The sequence below is a fragment of the Galendromus occidentalis genome, unplaced genomic scaffold, assembly GCF_000255335.2.
Source record: "Galendromus occidentalis unplaced genomic scaffold, Mocc_1.1 scf7180000077450, whole genome shotgun sequence".
In the NCBI taxonomy this organism is placed as follows: domain Eukaryota; kingdom Metazoa; phylum Arthropoda; class Arachnida; order Mesostigmata; family Phytoseiidae; genus Galendromus; species Galendromus occidentalis.
In genome coordinates, this window is record NW_003805438.1 from 748,007 (window position 1) to 765,751 (window position 17,745).

Consider the following 17,745-nt stretch of genomic DNA (forward strand, 5'->3'; position numbering starts at 1 on the left):
GTTTTGAGCTCGGTTCCGCCGGGAAGGAGCCGGCCTCAGATAGACTCACCATCATGCTCGAGTTTCTTTTCTGAATTCCTGTGCAGTCGGACAAGTTCGCCAGGCGTGACATTAGGACTCTGAAGCGGAGTAGTCGGATATGAGGGCCTGGGGTCTTTGAGTGAGGTGGGGTGAACCCGTAAAAAGAGCAAGGGTTTTGCAAATGGAGAGAAACGTTACTCGAGCCTTCATTTCACTCAACGGAGTCTCCGTCGCGTATCCTGGAACACGGCGCTCATCCACTTCCTCGCTCCCGGACCCACAAGTCACTCAGTCATCCTCTCGATCTCCTGTTCTCCAATAGAATAAGTGAGCAGATTCTTCAAAAACGAATGGGTGAGAACACCGTCAACTCCCTTTATGCTTTCTCGAAGAATCTCTCCGAACCCGGAGGGCTCAAGTCGCGCTGGTTCAAGGGACTGTGTATGAGGAATCTCGGCCGATCGTTTCTGATCGGGAGGAACTCGCAAAAGGATTGCATTGACCGTATCGACATTATCCGGGTCCGGTAATTCCTATGAGCAGTATCGCGTTTTCTCATATCGACATTACCGACACTGAGGACCGCGTTCGGGTCCTCCGGGGAAGCACACAGCATCGAGGCTCAATCAGATACTTCTGGGAACGACCGACATTTGGCTTAGCTATAATAATCTCGGAGTGAGTGATAATGAGATGAAATCCGATGGGTCTCAGGCGGTCAGGACAACCATCTCGATAACGTGTCCATCGTCGAGGTAAATTTAACACCCTTTGGTATCCTCAAGGACGACGCTGCGGCAATCAGTGAATGCCACAACGAGGAATCGTGGGCTCTCGTGGCACAGTGCATGCCCACAGCAAACATCTGGAATGTGCATGAAGCCCGTGGGCTTGCTCACTGGACGCTGAATTATTCCGCTGCTCGTGTCGTCGTCGACTACGAAAACGAACTCATTGCATTCCCTTCACGGCCGTCACCCCGAATCGCTGAGTGATGAGCGAAAGTCACTGTGCTTATAAAGAATGCTGGCTCGGTCCCGTCCTGAAGCAAGGCCGCGGCCCGATCATTCGCTCCGACGAGAAACATACTCTTCCCGGACACAGGAAGAATCCCGGGATCGGAATTTCTTGGAAGCTCCGTCGTCGATTTTCAAAGGGTTCGATAAGCTTTGGAGGAATAAATCCGGTTGCCGATTTTTGTGACGACTTTTCCTGTTTTCTCTCCGAAGTGCCCGGTTCTCGCTCGCGCGGATATTAAAATTCATGAATTCGCCCAGTTTACTGGCTTGGAGTTGCGCCATACGGAGTCAACACGTTTTCAACTTTAGAACGCCGGGCCGCCGATATGGGAATTCAAAGCCAACCCTCCTGTGGAGTCTCCACTCTCTACGGATTCGAAGCGGGTCGCTCCCCATCACCGGCGTCGCAGTCTGGTCGCCCCTATTGAAATATGTATGTAGGAAGAGACAAGTTCGTATCTTCTTTGTTCACGAGGTGAAATTTGAGTTCATCGCGCCCCTCATATCTCTCTCAGATACGCGCACGACGGCTTTTGAGGGCATATCGTCGCGGAAACTCTCAAGAATGTAGCTGCCTCCTCGTCGGCGAGGGACCTTTCAGCGTCTCCAAAAGAAAAACGAGAAATGGGCCCGGAGCAAACCCTGAAGCTGTGGCTCGGCGGGAGTAGGCGAACTTTCTCTGGTTTGATTTTCTCTCAAGGAGGGTGACCTCGAGAAATAAGTGCTGCTGGTCGACCGAGCGATTGCCAGAGGTCTGAGGTTGTTAGTCACCTTAACGAGAGACCTGTGCGACAGCTGTTACGCCTTCGGCCACTGGCGGGAATTCGGTCATCGATCGACAATAATTGGATGATATTTATGTGTCTCGCGAACGAATTTATTGTGCTCCGAACAGGGCCATCCCATATCGATACGCGAGAACAGACTATGGCAACCCGAAACTTTGAAATATTCAAATCTAACGCTCTCCTCGAATTCCGCGAGAGGAAGCCGGACGGGTTGTGGTTTGTCGAGTCGAATCGTGGAGCATGGAGCATGCTCAGCGAATACACGAGAACTCACTGCAATTCCAGGCAGAGCCGCAGACGCCCGGAATTGCCACGCTGGAGCTCTGCCGGCGAGCTCTGATATAGACGTTTTATTCGAGTTTACAGCTCTCGCTCCCACAAAGAAAGTGTAACTTGTTAAAGTGGGTTCAGGTGGTGATGGCGTCGGTCAGTTCCAAGGAGAACGCGATAGCAGCAGGGAATAAAGGAGGGCTCTGATTGGATCGGGACGTGATCTCTGCGTTATTGAATTGTCAGGCGGCGTCGAATCACCGAGAGGGATCTCCGAGGAGGAGATCGTCTCAGAGAACATCTCCAGCGCTCCGTTCATTTCCCTGAGCTCACGATCGATGCTGGACCGATAGAAGGCTTGACGGGTCTGTCCGACTCCGTTCGACCGCGCGACACCTCGAGAGAGGTCCTGTGAGTCGTCAGGCGAGGTCACAAACTGCAATATTCCGCAGTGTGTCGAGCAAGCTAGATATCCCTTGGGAGTTGCTCAAGAGTATGGAGTAGTAATCTTCGATTCTAATATGTGCAGCCTCCGGAGCAATCAGGCCTGCTATGCCTTTCGAAACTTTGCACTGTCCACTGCAAACGGCAGCGGTGCCGACGACCACGCCGGTTCTTCGTCGTCTGGCAGCTGGACAAAGCCCGCGGTGGAACCGCCCGGGCCTGCCAGTTAATCTCTTTTGTCTGGACAGACACTAGTAGCGAGCTATTCCGACCACGAGCTTGTACGGCCTGCAATAATGCCGAACTGACCGAGCGAGCGGACGGACGGACGTCGGTCCGACGAGTGAGAGTCACAAAACTCTCCCGATGTCACCGGGAATGCCGCTGCCATGTTCATTCTACGAGTTCCGTCCGACCCGCGCAACACCCCTTGCCTCGCCCTGCCCTCGCACTTCTCCAAGCTTCGTTCTCCACCTTCGAGTCAGCCTTTTTGCCTCCGGACTTCGGTGTTCCCCCCAGAGTGGCAGCCGCCTCGACTGACTGACTGACTGTCTGTCTGACTGCTCAACGAGTAAGCGAACGTCAGTCTCTCGGCCGAATACCTGACTTTCTTTTTTTCCCGCGCGCAATGTCCTATTTGTATGGAGATTCATCCTGGCAGCCTTTCTGGTAGCGGCGGCGTCGGTAGAGGCGGCTCTGCCTCAGCCGTTCCAACTCCATCTCTATCAGCGTGATTCCTTCGCTGAGAGCCCTTGGGGAGCGTCCCGTACGGTGCGTTCGTTCGTTCGTGCCCTACGTACGCTTGTACGTTCGTTGGTGGCTCGATCCGTCGCGAGCGAGTGGGTGCCGCCACCGCCTCTGACGCAGCGGTTCTCCGTCGCAGCAGAGACTCCGTCGTAGTGAATAGGAGCTGCTTCTGCTGTCGCCGGATTCTCCAGCGACTCGGGAAAACCGATACGAACTAGTTGGATACTGGACTGGAGGAACGGTTGAATGATAATAAAGCGGAGATACAATGCCCTGACCGAGAGGAACGCTTATGCAAGGGCTGCCTCGAACAAGGTCAATGGTTGACATCAGCAGCCGCACTCACTAATGTCGTTGCTTGTAATCTGCTTTGCGACATCGCTGTTCGTCCCCAGGGGAGGGGGCGGCGACTGGGGAACGTGTACGGCGCAGACGTCCGGGAGGGCGAACGAGGGAACTCGACTTCGCTTCGCTTGTCAGTCGTCGGCCTCTGTTTCTGCGGATTCAGACGCTGAAACAGCATCTGCTCGGACTTTTAGTGCTCTGTCGCGCCTGTCGCTGCGCGATCGGGAGAAACTCCGCCGATCTCGATTTAGAGACGCTTCGATTTATGTAGACCACAAAACAACGTGCCGCGGCATCAAAGCGCGTAAACGTAGAGACGGACCGGAAGGCACACAGTGCCGGAGATGGGGAGCGTCTGGGAATGGGGAACGGACGGAATACCCACGGAAGGTGAGGTTGTTGGTGGAGTTGCGAGTCACTACGGCAAACACAGAAAGACGGGGGAGGGACCGAGGGAACGGTCGGGAGAAGTGCGGGAGCGATGAAAGCTCACGCTCGATCAGATCTTAGTGAGCCGTATCTGATTGACGTTGCTGCCCCGGTCGACGCCATATCCGACCCTCCGCTCGTAGTCACCCACCGGCTCAGTCACTCACTCACTTGAACGGTTGCTGGGTGGGCTGAGTTGCCCCGTGCTGAGGTTCTTTTGAGGTCTTCCCCGACTCGCTCTCTGTCATCCCCACGCGTTTTCTGCCGTTCTTATGCGCCCATCGTTCTCTCGATCGCTCACTCAAGTCGATATCCTTTCGGTCTTCTCTCTCTTCCTCCCTCGTTCGCCGCCATCACACCTCTCTCGCCCTCCAGCTCGCGTCCGGTAGACGAGCTGATTTGCCGATTTCCAATAAGAACACGCCGTTGTGCGGCTCCGTTCCCCCGATGTGGATTATCAATTTTCCTGCGAGTGGCGTTTCATGAATGGACAACAACGGCAACGACAGCAAGCGACACTGACTGAGCCGACGGCGTGTGATGCGAGTAGCTGTTGCTGCTCTGAGTGCGAGGAGGGGACGGCGAAGGAAAAAATGGTGGGGGAAAGGGGCGGTCGGTCGGGGGACCCTCAAAAGGAATTGAAATAAGCTGCGCGCGCGGGGGAAGCAGCGAGCAAGAAAAAGAACATCTCATCGACTGAATCGAAGTTCCAACCACGCGCGTCAGCTGTTGCCTCTAGCGCTCTTCGACCAGGACTGGAATTCTTTTCTTCTTTTTTTTGCTTTCTGTCCTTGTGAGTGACTGAGTCTTTCTCTTGCGTTTTGCTCTGCTCTCTTCTGTTGTTCCCGCCTTTCTCTGACTTTATCCATCCTATCCTGGAAAGCGAGAGTGTTTTGACGACTGCCGAAATTCCCCACCGCGTCGTTGTGCCGGCTCCCAGGATTTCTGTCCCTAGAGGGGCGCCTGCTCTGTCGCCAACTTCGTGGCCGTCCCTCGAAACGAGACTAAATTCGAGTTGACGAACTTACATTTATCGCTCCGTGTCTGAGCCTCCCCTCTGGAAAATAGTTTCGCCTAAACTGATTCCCTCTCTCTGTCTGCGTGTGTGATGCATGGCTCACCGGATGCTCTTTTCGGAAACAAGAAACATTCGTTTCGGCTTCGACGCACGGACGAGCCCTCGACAGGCTTTCGAGCACAACGTCAAGCAAAAGAAGACAGACCGCTCCGAGCCGTCGTCATCGACGTCGACGCCGAGGAGAATAATCCCATAACGCGGGCGCGTAGACCAGCTCTCGAGCCACCAGGGTAAAAGCCGGAACGTGATTTTCATGAGAAAACCTGGATGCTCGCAGACTTATGCAACACACACGCAGCGGCTGCGTCCCAGTGAGGGAGCATCTCACAATCTGGCATCTTCTGTCGCCGTCCGGGCTAACATCAACAGCGAGCAACGCAACGCTGGTAACAATGGGAACGGCATAACGGTGCTTCTCCTACAGCCGGAAAAATTGCCCGCCGAGGCCGAACACGTCTGGCTCTGGAATCCCGCTTCGTCCACTGGGAGATTCAGGTCGCTCCATCCGACGACATCCTTAGTCGTCGGTGTTTGTTCCCGACGTCGACCGAGCTCCCCTACCTCGTGTGGACGTGTTTCTGTCTCGCGGTTTCGTCTTCCAACAACGAGTTCGAAAAGTTCTCCTCATCGCTAGCTGTCTCCATATCCCCCCGATAAATATCCCTTGGAATGGAGAGGCGGAGCGAATGTCTCCGCGTTTCGCAGCCAATTTCGCTGACGTTCGCCCATTGTCGGAGGTCGAGAGATGGACAAAGACGGACCGTTGCCGTGAACTCGACCGACCCTCCGAAGACAGGACAAGCGAGACAGCCGACTCCTGCCCGGAGGGCAGGTCGTGAGGCGCTGACAATTTCATTTTCAATTTGGTAATCCCTTCCTTATTGAGGTCTGACAGCCCGCGGCACTTGGAGTTTCTTTTTCGATTCGGAAGAGCCCCTTCCCCGTACGTTATCCTTCTAACTGGACTGGTGGTCACAATCCCTTCGTATTTTCGTCCATTCTATCGTCTTGCGGAAGTGTCATGATTTGCTACCTCCGATATTGTGTTGACATTGTTGACACCACTCGACCCCAGTGGATTTAATCACTCGCCGAGCTCCGAAGCAATCCAGACTCGACCGCAGGAGGTCCCCGGTCAGAAGCCTTCGGGTTCCCTCGAGATCCAAGTTTCCCATTCGGAGGTCGTTTCGAGCATTTCAACTCTCAGCGGGGACGATATTTTCGAGGTTCCTATAAAAACCTCCAAGAGCATATATAAACCGATCGCCGTAGATACCCCTCCGTACGCTCCTGGGCGTAAAGCCCTGCCTGGAGAGCTACGAGGAGCCTCCGGTTCCGTTCACACGAGCGTTGGGGTCTAGATATTCCTCTCCGAGGGTTTCGAGGAGCAGCGCCCAATCGATTCGGATGTCGAGCATCGTTGAGAACGCATGTTGCTTCGGCTTCCTGTCGTTGACTTCCCTGACTTGACTTCTGACTCGACGTCTACCGGGAGAGCTGAACTCGGCCGCGTTCACCTACCCAATCAGCTTTCTTGTGGGTCCGTTCCTCAGCCGGCGGAGCGGCGGCATTCTGCCAATTTTCCTGCTTGCAACGAGAAACAGACGATCTCTCGCCACGCTAACCCGGATCGCGTGTGGCTCGTGAGATGTTTTTTTCGGAGTCGACAGCGTTCCGAGACCACTCGACTCCAATTCAGGATACCCGTCACGGCAGGGAAAAGAGCCGGGCATCTACCGCCGAGGGAGCAAAAGCCTCGACTGGTCTGGTTGCTTGCTGACTGACAGACTGACTGGGTGACGGCGAGCGAGTCGACGCTTGATCCAAACCCTCCATCAAGGATCCGCTTGTTCCGTCTGAAATCAATCTCTTCCAATTCTCCCGATATCAGACGGTTCCTATTTCTCGCTGCCGTCCCAGACTTTGGTCTTTTTTCCATTCGTCGTCTTTTGGTGGCGCATTCTCCGCCCCTCCCAGGCCCGGAGCCTCTAACAGATCCACTCAGGCAAGCAGTCGCCGGCTCGTGTGCCCAATGATTTCATCGTCATTCCCCATCGTTTTCTGGCTCCAAACGTCTCTTTTCCTTTCTCGCCAGATGGATGATTCGATGAACTTTCGCTCCTCGCAAATCGAATCTTCCTCCGACTGGGCCCGTTCCCGCCCTGTGCATCTGAGGACGCTCTCGCTTCCACGTCCAGAGATTCTACTCTGGGTTGATTTCGAATATCTCGCTCTCTCTCGCCTCATAGCGTACCCATCTGATGTGGGGAGCGTAGATCGACGTTCAGAACGGCTGCCGCTATCGATCGAAGACATTGTCTGATGTCGCACGATCATGTCCGACGGCCCGATCGTCGGAGCGGTCAGTTTCCCTCCGAATCGCTCACATCTAAACACACCCCGACACGGTAAACCACTCAAGCAATCAGAGACTACATCGAGCAAGCCATTATCAGCGTGTCCTGTTGGTACAGTAGCTGCTCCTGCTGATAACGCTTGTGGATCGGGCCGCGATTGGTAGCCGGTGGAAACTCTCGAGGAACGGGAGTGGACCATACGCGGCATCGTTCGCCGCCAGGTGACCGAATGAGTGTGCGATATATTCACATCGGGGTTGAGTTTTGATCCCCGCTGCTGTTTCCGGGGTCGAAATCAGAACTGAGGTGCCAGTCTGACAAGCCTGGCGGCGGAAGAACAGGCACGGCTTAGATCGGGCCTCGCCTCTCTCGGAACATTCATGGCGGGATTCAAGGGGGGGGGCGACGTATCCAGTGTATGAATTTGCTCATGGCGTATTTCGCGAGTGCTGTCATAGCAAAAAGTATTTGGTTAAAAAATTATGCCGTTCGATCCTGTCTAATCCTCGGAAGTCTCCTCTCCAGTCTGCTCCACGAAGTTCTGCTTCGCTCTGCTCTCGTCGTACATCGAGCGGAGATCGTTGAGTTTATTCAAGTGAATCAGCCCTTGTCATTCCTTTCTCTATCGGTACAACCATCTGCGGAGGCGGTCTGTTGCTGGTAGCGGCTGAAGAGGTAGTGAAGGACTGAGTGGTTTAGAGAGGCGGTAGTCGTCAACCGCAGACTAGCTGAATTCTTCTACCAACTTAATGAGCGCTGTTCGGTTTCAGCAACAGACGTAAACATCGTCACTAACAACAAACTAAATCGTTGTTTGAGTTCATTGCTGACGCAACGACGTGAACCAATAAAGAGTTCTCGAAGCCCACCCCCCAACCTCCCGAACATCCGCTCGCCTTATTGGAGGAGGCCGTCGAGTTGGCCCGGTCGTGTACGTCGCCGACGACGCCTTTAGTCGAGACGCTCCGTGTGTTATTCGTCTGTCCCTCCGGCTGACTGGTCGACTGGCCGACGGCTCTTATTCGTTGGGGAGCAATAAGACATCATTAGGAGCGTATAGTGTTATGTTACCTCAATTTGCTTGGCATTCTCACGCTGCAGGCTCTCACGTTGTGAGCAAAACCGACCGTATTCGGTATCAACATCGTTTCTCCGAAGCAGAAAATATTACGGCGGATACAACTTGGCCAGGACGCTAGTTTGATGGCTCTCAATAAACTTGGCCTAGAACCGTGACGCTTTGTCGTCCCGCACCGAGGCGTTCGTGGCGCAGCTACCGCAACGACAATTGCACCGGATGCGTCCCCGCAGTCGGCATCCGCTCGTCCGCGGGGTCCGCCACCGGTCGTCTCAGATCCGACTATCGGAATCTTTGACTTCGGCAGTCGAGCCCGAGTATCGGAGACGAGCTGCAAGCGAATATGACGAAGTGCGTCTTCATGGCGATGCGGCTGGAGGCCGATGACGGAAATCGGTCACGGATTGTGTTTGCCTCGCCGCCGCAGTTTGAGAGCGACTTTGTTGCTGCGCGTCCCGAAAGGAAGAGAGAGACGGAGAAACGCGCGTTCGCTCGACTTGCCCTCAAACGCTTGTTGTTGCATGGCTCAATCGCAGGCGAACTCATCTCGATGAGAGAAGCGACGGCGACTTACTGACTGGAAAATGATGTCGGAGAGACTGAGCGAAGTGCTGCGACGACCGCCGGGAAGAAATCATCGACTCTGTTGCGGGAACGGAGTTTTCGGAGAGAATCCGCAATCGCGAGACAGACGGAGACTCAGTGAGCGGAACGGCCAGTCAGCAATGCCGATGACGAATCGATGCTTTCCGGAAACCGAGAGGCATTTTCGAGATCGGCGTTCCGAGTCCGCGTTGCGACCCCGGGGAGAGAATTCCCGTATTCCGTTGCGAGTTTTCGCAGAAACTACTCAAGAGCCGACCCCGATCCGATAGTCGTCCTTCAACTCCCGGTGATTCTCACGGCTCGAGGACTTGGCTTCGACGACATTTGCGTAGGGTATACTTCGTCGGCACGCAATCTTCCCCCTCGAGGAGCAGGTAGTCTCCGGTGGGGAAAGACGAGATCAGCTGGATGTTTCATAGGAGAGCGATTCGACGGCATGTCAGATTCTATTTCTGCGCATCGAATTGTAGCTGGCACGGAGTCCGTGACGGGTGGGCACGGAAACGGGCGTACGGAGCTCCCTGATGGGAGCATTCGAAACCAGCAGGAGCGAGCAGGACAACCGGGCGTCCATACGCCCTACTCTTCGACTTCGATCGGTGTGTCCGCGTGTCTGAGGCTGTTCTCCGTCGTTCCTTCATCCTCTGACTGTTTGCTCTTACGCCTTCTCTACGCCCGCTGGCTCAGTTGCCCTCGAGTTCGGAGGCCGCCCGGTCCGCTACCGGTGCTGTGCCAACCGATCGTGAGGCACTGCAAAACCAAGCGAGGCGTGGTAGACTTTATCGTCGATACCGTATTGCCGACAACACCAACGCTTCCCTGTCGTAGTCGCCGTTGTCGGTTTTGCCGGATGGAAGTGCACACCCATGTTTGTTTTTTTACACCATAGGATTTCGACACGGTGCGAGTTAGCGCAGTCGGATTGTTTGAACTGGGTCGTCTTTGTCGAGGCGGCCGCTTCCGAAGACACGCGCCGATCCCGACGACCTCTGACTCCGACGACGCGACCTCTGGCAAGGTCCTTCGCATAAAAACCTATTGATTAATTACCGGTCTCGACAATTCACCCGATCGGTGCCGTGCTGATGTGCGTTCGTCGTCGAGCCGGGCGGCCACCACGGGGAGGACAGGCCCAGCAGCGTTCGAGACACCGTTGCGCCGTCCGGTCAGTACGCAGGACGTGATACGCGCGTTTTCGACGGCGCTGGCTTCCTGAGTGAACAGCTCCGCCGCCTAAATCTCCGCTCTGTTCATTCATAACGCGCTAGAAGCACGAGGCCGTCGGAATGGACGGCTCACAGCGGAAGAAGGGAATAACACCATATCGGAGCACTTTCGGGTGGAGGGAATCGCGACGGTCTGGGTACCGTCGACCGAGACAAGGGGAAAAAATGAAGCCGAAGCCTTCGCGTTCCGGACGGCATCTACATACTTATTCTGTTTGCCAATGTTCCTGCAATCCTTCATTCGGGCTTGTTATAGCATGCTTATATCCATAAATTCATCAGATGAGACACATCGGACCGCTGACGGTCAAAAGCCGGATCCGCCGATGCCGCCTCACCGGCAGAACGGCGGATGTCGACGTGGAATCCGCGACAACCTGGATCGACAACGACCTTTGATGAACGAGACGAGCGGAGATTTTATCGAAGGGATCGCTCGCTTCGCCCGTAACTATATCGATCATAATTATACCATTGAATGATTGTCCCTCGGCAAGGCTGAGGGAAGGGGGCGGAGGAGCGAGAGCGTCGCGAGCAGCGAGCCAGACGGGGGAACCAACGAAACGGACGTAAAGGGATATACGGATGAACGCAGTTGGAACGCACATACACGCAGCGACCAAACTGTCACACTAGTGGGAGACGATCAGTGATCATTTTTCAAATATAGCGTCCCTCGCAGCGGCGCCAAATCGCCCTGCACGACGGGAGATCGATTTATAGACAAGATCATTTGTATGAGGGGAAATGTGGGCTCCAGGGGAAAGCAGCGCAGAGAATGAACAGGCCGGCGTAGATCGAACGAAAGACGTTAGGGAGTCCGAAAGGAGTTTGTCTTCCTCCCGAGGAGGGAACACGGGGCGCCGACCTGGGGACAGTGAAAAGAAGAGGCAAGAAGAGCACCCTGCCTACCCGGCCGCGATCCCTTCAACCACCCATCTCGGCTGTCAGACGTATTATTAAGAAAGAAAAAAAAAGTGATTATTTAGGAAATTTCATCGATTTCTCCCAGACGGTGCCTTTCGCGTCATCGACGTCACCGCTTTTGTGAGCCCGGGGCTCTCCCCGGTCTGAGCCGGATGAGAGAAGCCGCGAGTTCTTGGCTCGGCTGTCGGAGCCCGCGCTCGACGAGCTCACTTGTCGACTTTGCGCGGTCTCCGACTGGAAATGCGGGAAGGTGAGCGACAGGAAATGCAACAGGAAATCTACTCGAGTAGCTACCTTCGACAATTCGCTCATTTCATATCCGGTCGGAGGGGAGTAGTTGTGCGACGGACAAGAAACCCGAAATGGATTGGAAGAGACTCGATGACAGAGATGTAGCGTCGTTTCGGCGCCAGAGAGCTCATGGCAATGCCTGCCGCCCCCCAGCGGCGCCGCCGTGCGGGGACAGACGTCCGAGGGGATACAGATGCGAAATATATACGCCATATTAGAGCATGGGAAGGGCCCCCGAGGATTCGGATGGAGCGAGCTCGGCATTTGAAAGGAAAACAGAGTGAGATGAGAGCCGGGTAAGAGAGACAGAATCTTCAAGTTGCGATGGCGCAATTTGTTAAGCCGACTCCCTCCAAGCAACGTCGACTCGTGAGGCTTCCTCCGTCGTCGAACGAACGGACGAACCGTCGCTGGCCTCTTTTTTCATTGCTTTCACTCCGGTTGCCGGTCTTCGATCGACTTGTCGTTCCTGTTCTCGTTCCTGGCCCGCGATCGACTCGGATAGGTCTCGTCGGGCGGCCGCCACGCAGTCTTGACCTATCGGTTCTATCTTAGTCGAGAAGTTGGCAAACTCGCTCGAGTCAATACGACAAGAGCGGACTCGTTGCAGCGAGTCACCGGAGTGGCCGCCGTCGAGACCCCAAAGGGTTCCGGATCGTATTTCAGAGTCATCCTTCTTACTCAGCGGGGACATATTTATCTTGGATATCCACCGCCTCGCCTGCTCGGCTCGCACGCTGCATGGGCGGTTGTCTTGCCAGCGGCTCGCTCGCTCGCCCGTCGGTTGTGGACCGCTCTCTCGGCCGACTGACGGAGTGAGCTGTGGGCGAAGGAGGCCAACTTCTGGGAATACATTAATTATATCATTATATTATTGCAACGTTCGTCCACTTCCAACATGGCACGGAGCCGATGCGAAGACCAATTCATAGCTCATGCGGATCGAAGATATCGGCAGCCATGGCGGCCTGTCGACTTCTCCAGACCGGCTGGCCCTACACCAAGAACGACGCCAACAAGTCCACGGTCTCGTTCGGGAAGCTCTCTCGCCCCTGCGAAACCGATCCGGGAAGCGACTGAATCGAGCTCCCCCACAGGAGAATTCCAGGACGGGATCATGTGATCGAACAAAAATCTTGTTAGGTCCTTACTGAACTCTACGGGACTGACATATTTTTCTCTGAATTTCAGGCGATCAGGGCGGCGCTGGCAGTTTCGAGCTGTCCAGGATGGCACCGGACGCTCAAACGACGCTGTCGAACGGCAGTTCCGCTATTTCTCTATCGTCGCCATCCCCCATCAAACACAAGCCGCAATATTCGTCACAAGCGAATGTCTCCTACGAGAGCGAGGGAGCCTGCGTCAGCTGTTGCGTGGCGTTCTTCTATCTCATTGGTGAGCGTCCCGAAACGATCCTCAGAACAGCCTTCGCGGAACACGAGTTTCGCGGAACTTGATTCTCGAATCTCCTGTTTCCATTGAATTCTTCCTTAACGAGTCGTTGTGGGGGAGTCTCGGCTTGAGGAATGAATGTTTTCTTGCAGGCATGTTGCTCATTGTCCTGGGAATCGGAGCCACCGCGATGATCACGCAATACCCCGAACACGTTCTCTACTTGGCTATGGCTGGGGCGAGCGGAATCATTCTCGGTCTCGTATTCGTATCGCTGTCCGCGACGATGTGCCGACCTAGGCGAAGAAGAGTAAGTAGAAGAGAAACGACGGAGAGGGGGAATAGGACGGGATGCCCCGCTCGAGATTCGAATCCAGCTTATCTCGAAAGCGGCATCCAGTCAGGCTTCGTTTTTGCCACCGCTCCTCCGGACGAGAACGACGACAGTCAGGTGCACCGAAGGAGTGGCCGTAAAACAGCGAACAGCAACACAGTGGCGACATATGAGCAGTTGGACGTTGACTGTTGTTGCAACACAGTTCGCTTGTCAGCAAGCGAACTCTGTTGGAACAAGTACGAGACAGTTGCAATGCAACTCAATGTTCATCTCGTGCCCGATTCGCGCTTCTGTCGTGAGCCTACACGCCTCTGTTTGCGGGTCGACCCGGACACGTTTCGACAACGCTTGGCACGGAGTTTCCCGGAGTTTTCAATTCACAATATTACCGCTCGGGGCACGAACGAACGATTATTTATCGGATCGAGTTGCTCGGCGCAAATCACGACGCGGCACTCCCGTGGGCCGGGAAATCGACCGATGCCGAATCCGATGCGTTCGTCCGTCACATTGTCGTTAGCGACACATGAGAGCGAGCAACTCGCAGATGTTGCGGTGCACATCGGTTTCGGGCGACATCGGCCCCAGTGAAGGACCGACTGACGAATCAAATGAAGGGTCGTACAGCTTAATGCTGATTTCCCGGTCATCGCAGCCTTGGGCGAGCTGAGCGAGGCTCGTTTAGGTTCCCATCAGCGATTACAGTATCGGATACTCGGGCCCAAGGCTGTCCTGTTTCCTGCGCTGTATCTTCCCGGCGAGTTCAGCAGGAGTTCCGCACTCGATCGCTCGACACGGAGATTCCGGTCCTGAGTGATTTTCATTGAGCAACTCCTCGTCACCCGGCATGTCGCTGTCTCGCATACCGAGAACAAAAGTTCCGCATCGCGCTCGACGTCGAGACTCTCTCTCTCTCTGACGCAGAATCTTCTCCGTTCAAGGTTGTAGATGCCAAGTCAGACGTGAACGGCAACGCGGGCAACCAGCAGAACGGCAAAACACGCGCCATGAGCAATGGTTTACCGTCCACGAACCGGTACGAGGTTCGGGCTGGAGGCAGCGCTGACGTTGTCGATGACAACCTCGTACTCTCTTCCTCCCCTAAGATCCATCAGACGACTGCCGGAGTCTACCATCACACGGACGGCAACGGCAGCGCTACGGGTAGGCTCAGCCAGTCGTCACATCAGACGAACAAGGTAAGCGCGGTGAGCGTGCGATGAACGAATCCATCTCTGAATCTCGATTTCCGATGTGATCGTAGCCGTCAATGACGTTGTCCCTGTTGTTTCCCGTCGTTGTATTTTTGTTTTTAATCGTGGGCTGTCCCTCCGGCATTGTTCTCTTGTCCTCTTGTTCCGTACGAGAACAATGTCCGCGCAAATCTATTTCGCTCACTGATCGCATTATTTGGGATTTTACGTAGTTTAGTGGAACGCATAGTCCATCCAGGCTGTAATTCGGTTTCGGTGGTGGTTCTGGTTCGGCACTAATATCATTCGCTCACTAACAACGCTTCGTCCATTATTCCTCCCTTTACTACTTCTCTGATCATCATCATCATCATCGTACCACTGATTCGATGACATCAGCCGATGGCGCCGATTCAAATGAAATTCGCCGGAGGCGTCAAAGTCGGACCCCCGACCATCAGTGACTACACGATTTCTGCTCACCATCCTTACGGAACTCTCCCTCCCGCCTATATGACCCTGAACAGTCACATGAGCCACCACCATCATCACCAGTATCCAGCCGATATTTCGGCTCACTCTCTGGTAAGGTGCCAAGCCCTCCTCCCCCCTTCTGCTGATAAACCTTCCGATCATCAATCTTCCCATGAAATCAGTACTACTGTTAGGGATCCAGCGACATCTGGTTGCCACCGATGGAGTGAATGACCGGGGAGGATGATTTTCATTAGAATTGGAGTTTGTAACTTTCTTGCAACGGTGTGATAGACTCCATTAGATGGTGCATCTTTGATGTGGGTGGCCTGCATTTTCCATCTTTGTGGTTTGGGGATGAGCGGGCGATTCTATATGTTGAATGTTTGAATAATCCAAATGAGGTCCCGGTTGAGGTTTGTTCCATTGGACGTCACTTAATGAAACCCTTGCTCCCTACGCTTCCACAGGTCAACAACTACGCAATCGACACTGGAGCAGGTGTCATAATGAACGTGATGGGACCGTCCCACCCTTCCGAGGAAGCTTTGATACACAGTTCACTGAAGAACGGCCATTCGACGGCGACACTACCGTTGCCCGCAAAGGTTCGCTCCTCTGTAAGCTACAACGACATCCTCCTCGAAGAGCCAAGAAGGGTGAGTTCCGCGTGCTCCTTCCTATTCGCTTGTTTTTCTCGCTTTCCTCCGCTCCTGGGTCCGATGGTACGAAATCATCGGTGAAGCCATCAAGAGACGACGTACGAAACCGATGTTTGGGTACGCCGTCTCTCCACGGAAACCAGGCATGCGCTTTCGGATAGCAGGCCCCGGCAGGAAAAAATTTTGGCTCGAAAATATTCCGAGCGGAGAACGAGAGAAAAGGAGGACCTGTCCCACCGATGTGTCTCATGCATACCCTGCTGCCTCCCCTTCCCTCTACGAAACGAGGCAGCACAGGACCCCGATAGGAGTCACCTCGCCTTATCTCCCGCTATCGTTATCTCTTGCTAATCAATGGATTCCGCGTCAGCGGCTCCAAAAAAACAGCAGCAGCTTGACACTAGGATTGTAGCCCCTGCTGCACATCACTGGAGAAGATCAAGAGCCCGCCTGGCTCGATGAGAGGCGGCGCAGGGAAGATTGGCAGCAGGGTGGCGGAGGTTTAGTGACCTCGACAAAAAAACGGGAATCGTCTAAATTCGATTAAACATTACCTACACCGCTGATGTACGCTTATGAGAAGGGGTCGGCGAATCAGCGCCACATAATTCCAGGACCGATTACATGGCGACGGTCAAAAACGTCTACCATGAGTTCAGAACGGGTGCATCAGACCGAAATATCAGAATCCGTACAAAATATCCGTGGGTTCGTTCGGAGGATTGTGTCTCGCTTTCTCGACCAGTGGCGCTCAGCCATGGATACAAGTGTCAGAGGCTCGAGCTTTTGTGGAGTCGGCGTTGAGAAGTCGTGGTGCGAAACGAATATTCCCGCTCTTGCTCGCAGGCTCCTCGAGCAAGTTCCTCTATTTCGAATGGTCCTATCGGATCCCCGCTACAGCTGATCCTTGGAGACCAAGATTGTTAGCTGATGAAGGCATCGTTTTACCATGTCAAGTCACGGGACTTAGTAAGAGTCCAAGCTGCACTTTTCACAACCACGGGGTCTGAGGTTCCGTTGGCTGGGTATTCTGCCAGGTTCGAGTTAGTCGAAGCGTTCACCTGCACCACGATCTCCGAACCTTAACGAAGTCTCGTCCCGTTGCGGAGTCGCTTGCTTGCCGCGATTATTTTCGTACTCATCACTATGCTCGCCGCCTCTCACGTGGGCGTCGACATCGGTGCAATTTATTATTAGAAGGATGACTTTTTGTGTAGGTATTTGCCAACAAACATTCTCGAAAGACCGGGGAGGTCAGGATGCGATAGAATCTCTCTCGGTGGTGCTTGAGATCACGGTGTATTCTGATTCCGGTCTCGATCGATGAGCTTCCCCTAAGGGAGGGTCAAATTCAGCACACCGTCCCTAATCGACCTCTCACTTCTGGAGGACGTACGAACTCGTGGCGATTGATCGTCCTCGCGCGATTTCTATCCGAAAACGGGAGTTCCATTGTCGAGGGTCACCGCTGCCGAAGTCGTCCACGGACAAGCTCTGACTCCATTTTGCGAACGGCGCCGGTCCTTTCTTCACACAAAATCGAGAAGCTGAGAATATATACCTACATTTTTTTCTCTCCATGCCTGGACTTTTAAGTTCTCTTGCGAACAGAGTAATCAGATTGGAAGGCCTTTCAGCGACCTAGCCGTCGTCCAGGAGATTATGAGAGCCTTGAAGGCGGACGGGCGCGCAGGCAGCCGGTCGGGCACACAACGGACGATTTTTAAACTCAATTTGTGCAGAATAGACCAGGCAAGAAATAAAGCTGCCTGCTAGCCCTCCGTCGTCTTGTCGGTCTCAGGCAGGTTCGCTTCTTGAAATTTCTTCTCCAAACGTCAAGCGAACGTCTTTTAGTACGTCGGTGGGGACACTGGGGAACAGAGAGCCTTGTTTCGAAGCTCTCACACCATGTTCACGCGATTTAGAGAAATTCCGATAAAACGACGCCGACGCCCACCATCTTGCGAAAATTCGACTGAGATCGGGGGAAAGATCATGGACATCCATACTTCCAGTTTTGACTGACGGGTCGCTGGTCGGCTCCATGATATGAGTGGATAA

The 17,745-nt window shown here is 54.2% G+C and overlaps 1 protein-coding gene across 1 annotated transcript in view; it reads left to right on the forward strand.

Annotated features, from left to right (window-relative positions):
• Nucleotides 1-17,745, forward strand: part of LOC100905726 (uncharacterized) — a 46,465-nt gene that overhangs the window by 26,775 nt on the left and 1,945 nt on the right. The window contains exons 4-9 of the mRNA XM_029111561.1: nt 1,398-1,443; nt 12,847-13,021; nt 13,171-13,328; nt 14,297-14,554; nt 14,948-15,133; nt 15,493-15,681. Of these exons, the coding sequence (XP_028967394.1) occupies nt 1,398-1,443; nt 12,847-13,021; nt 13,171-13,328; nt 14,297-14,554; nt 14,948-15,133; nt 15,493-15,681 (1,012 nt within the window). The remainder of the gene's footprint in view (nt 1-1,397; nt 1,444-12,846; nt 13,022-13,170; nt 13,329-14,296; nt 14,555-14,947; nt 15,134-15,492; nt 15,682-17,745) is intronic.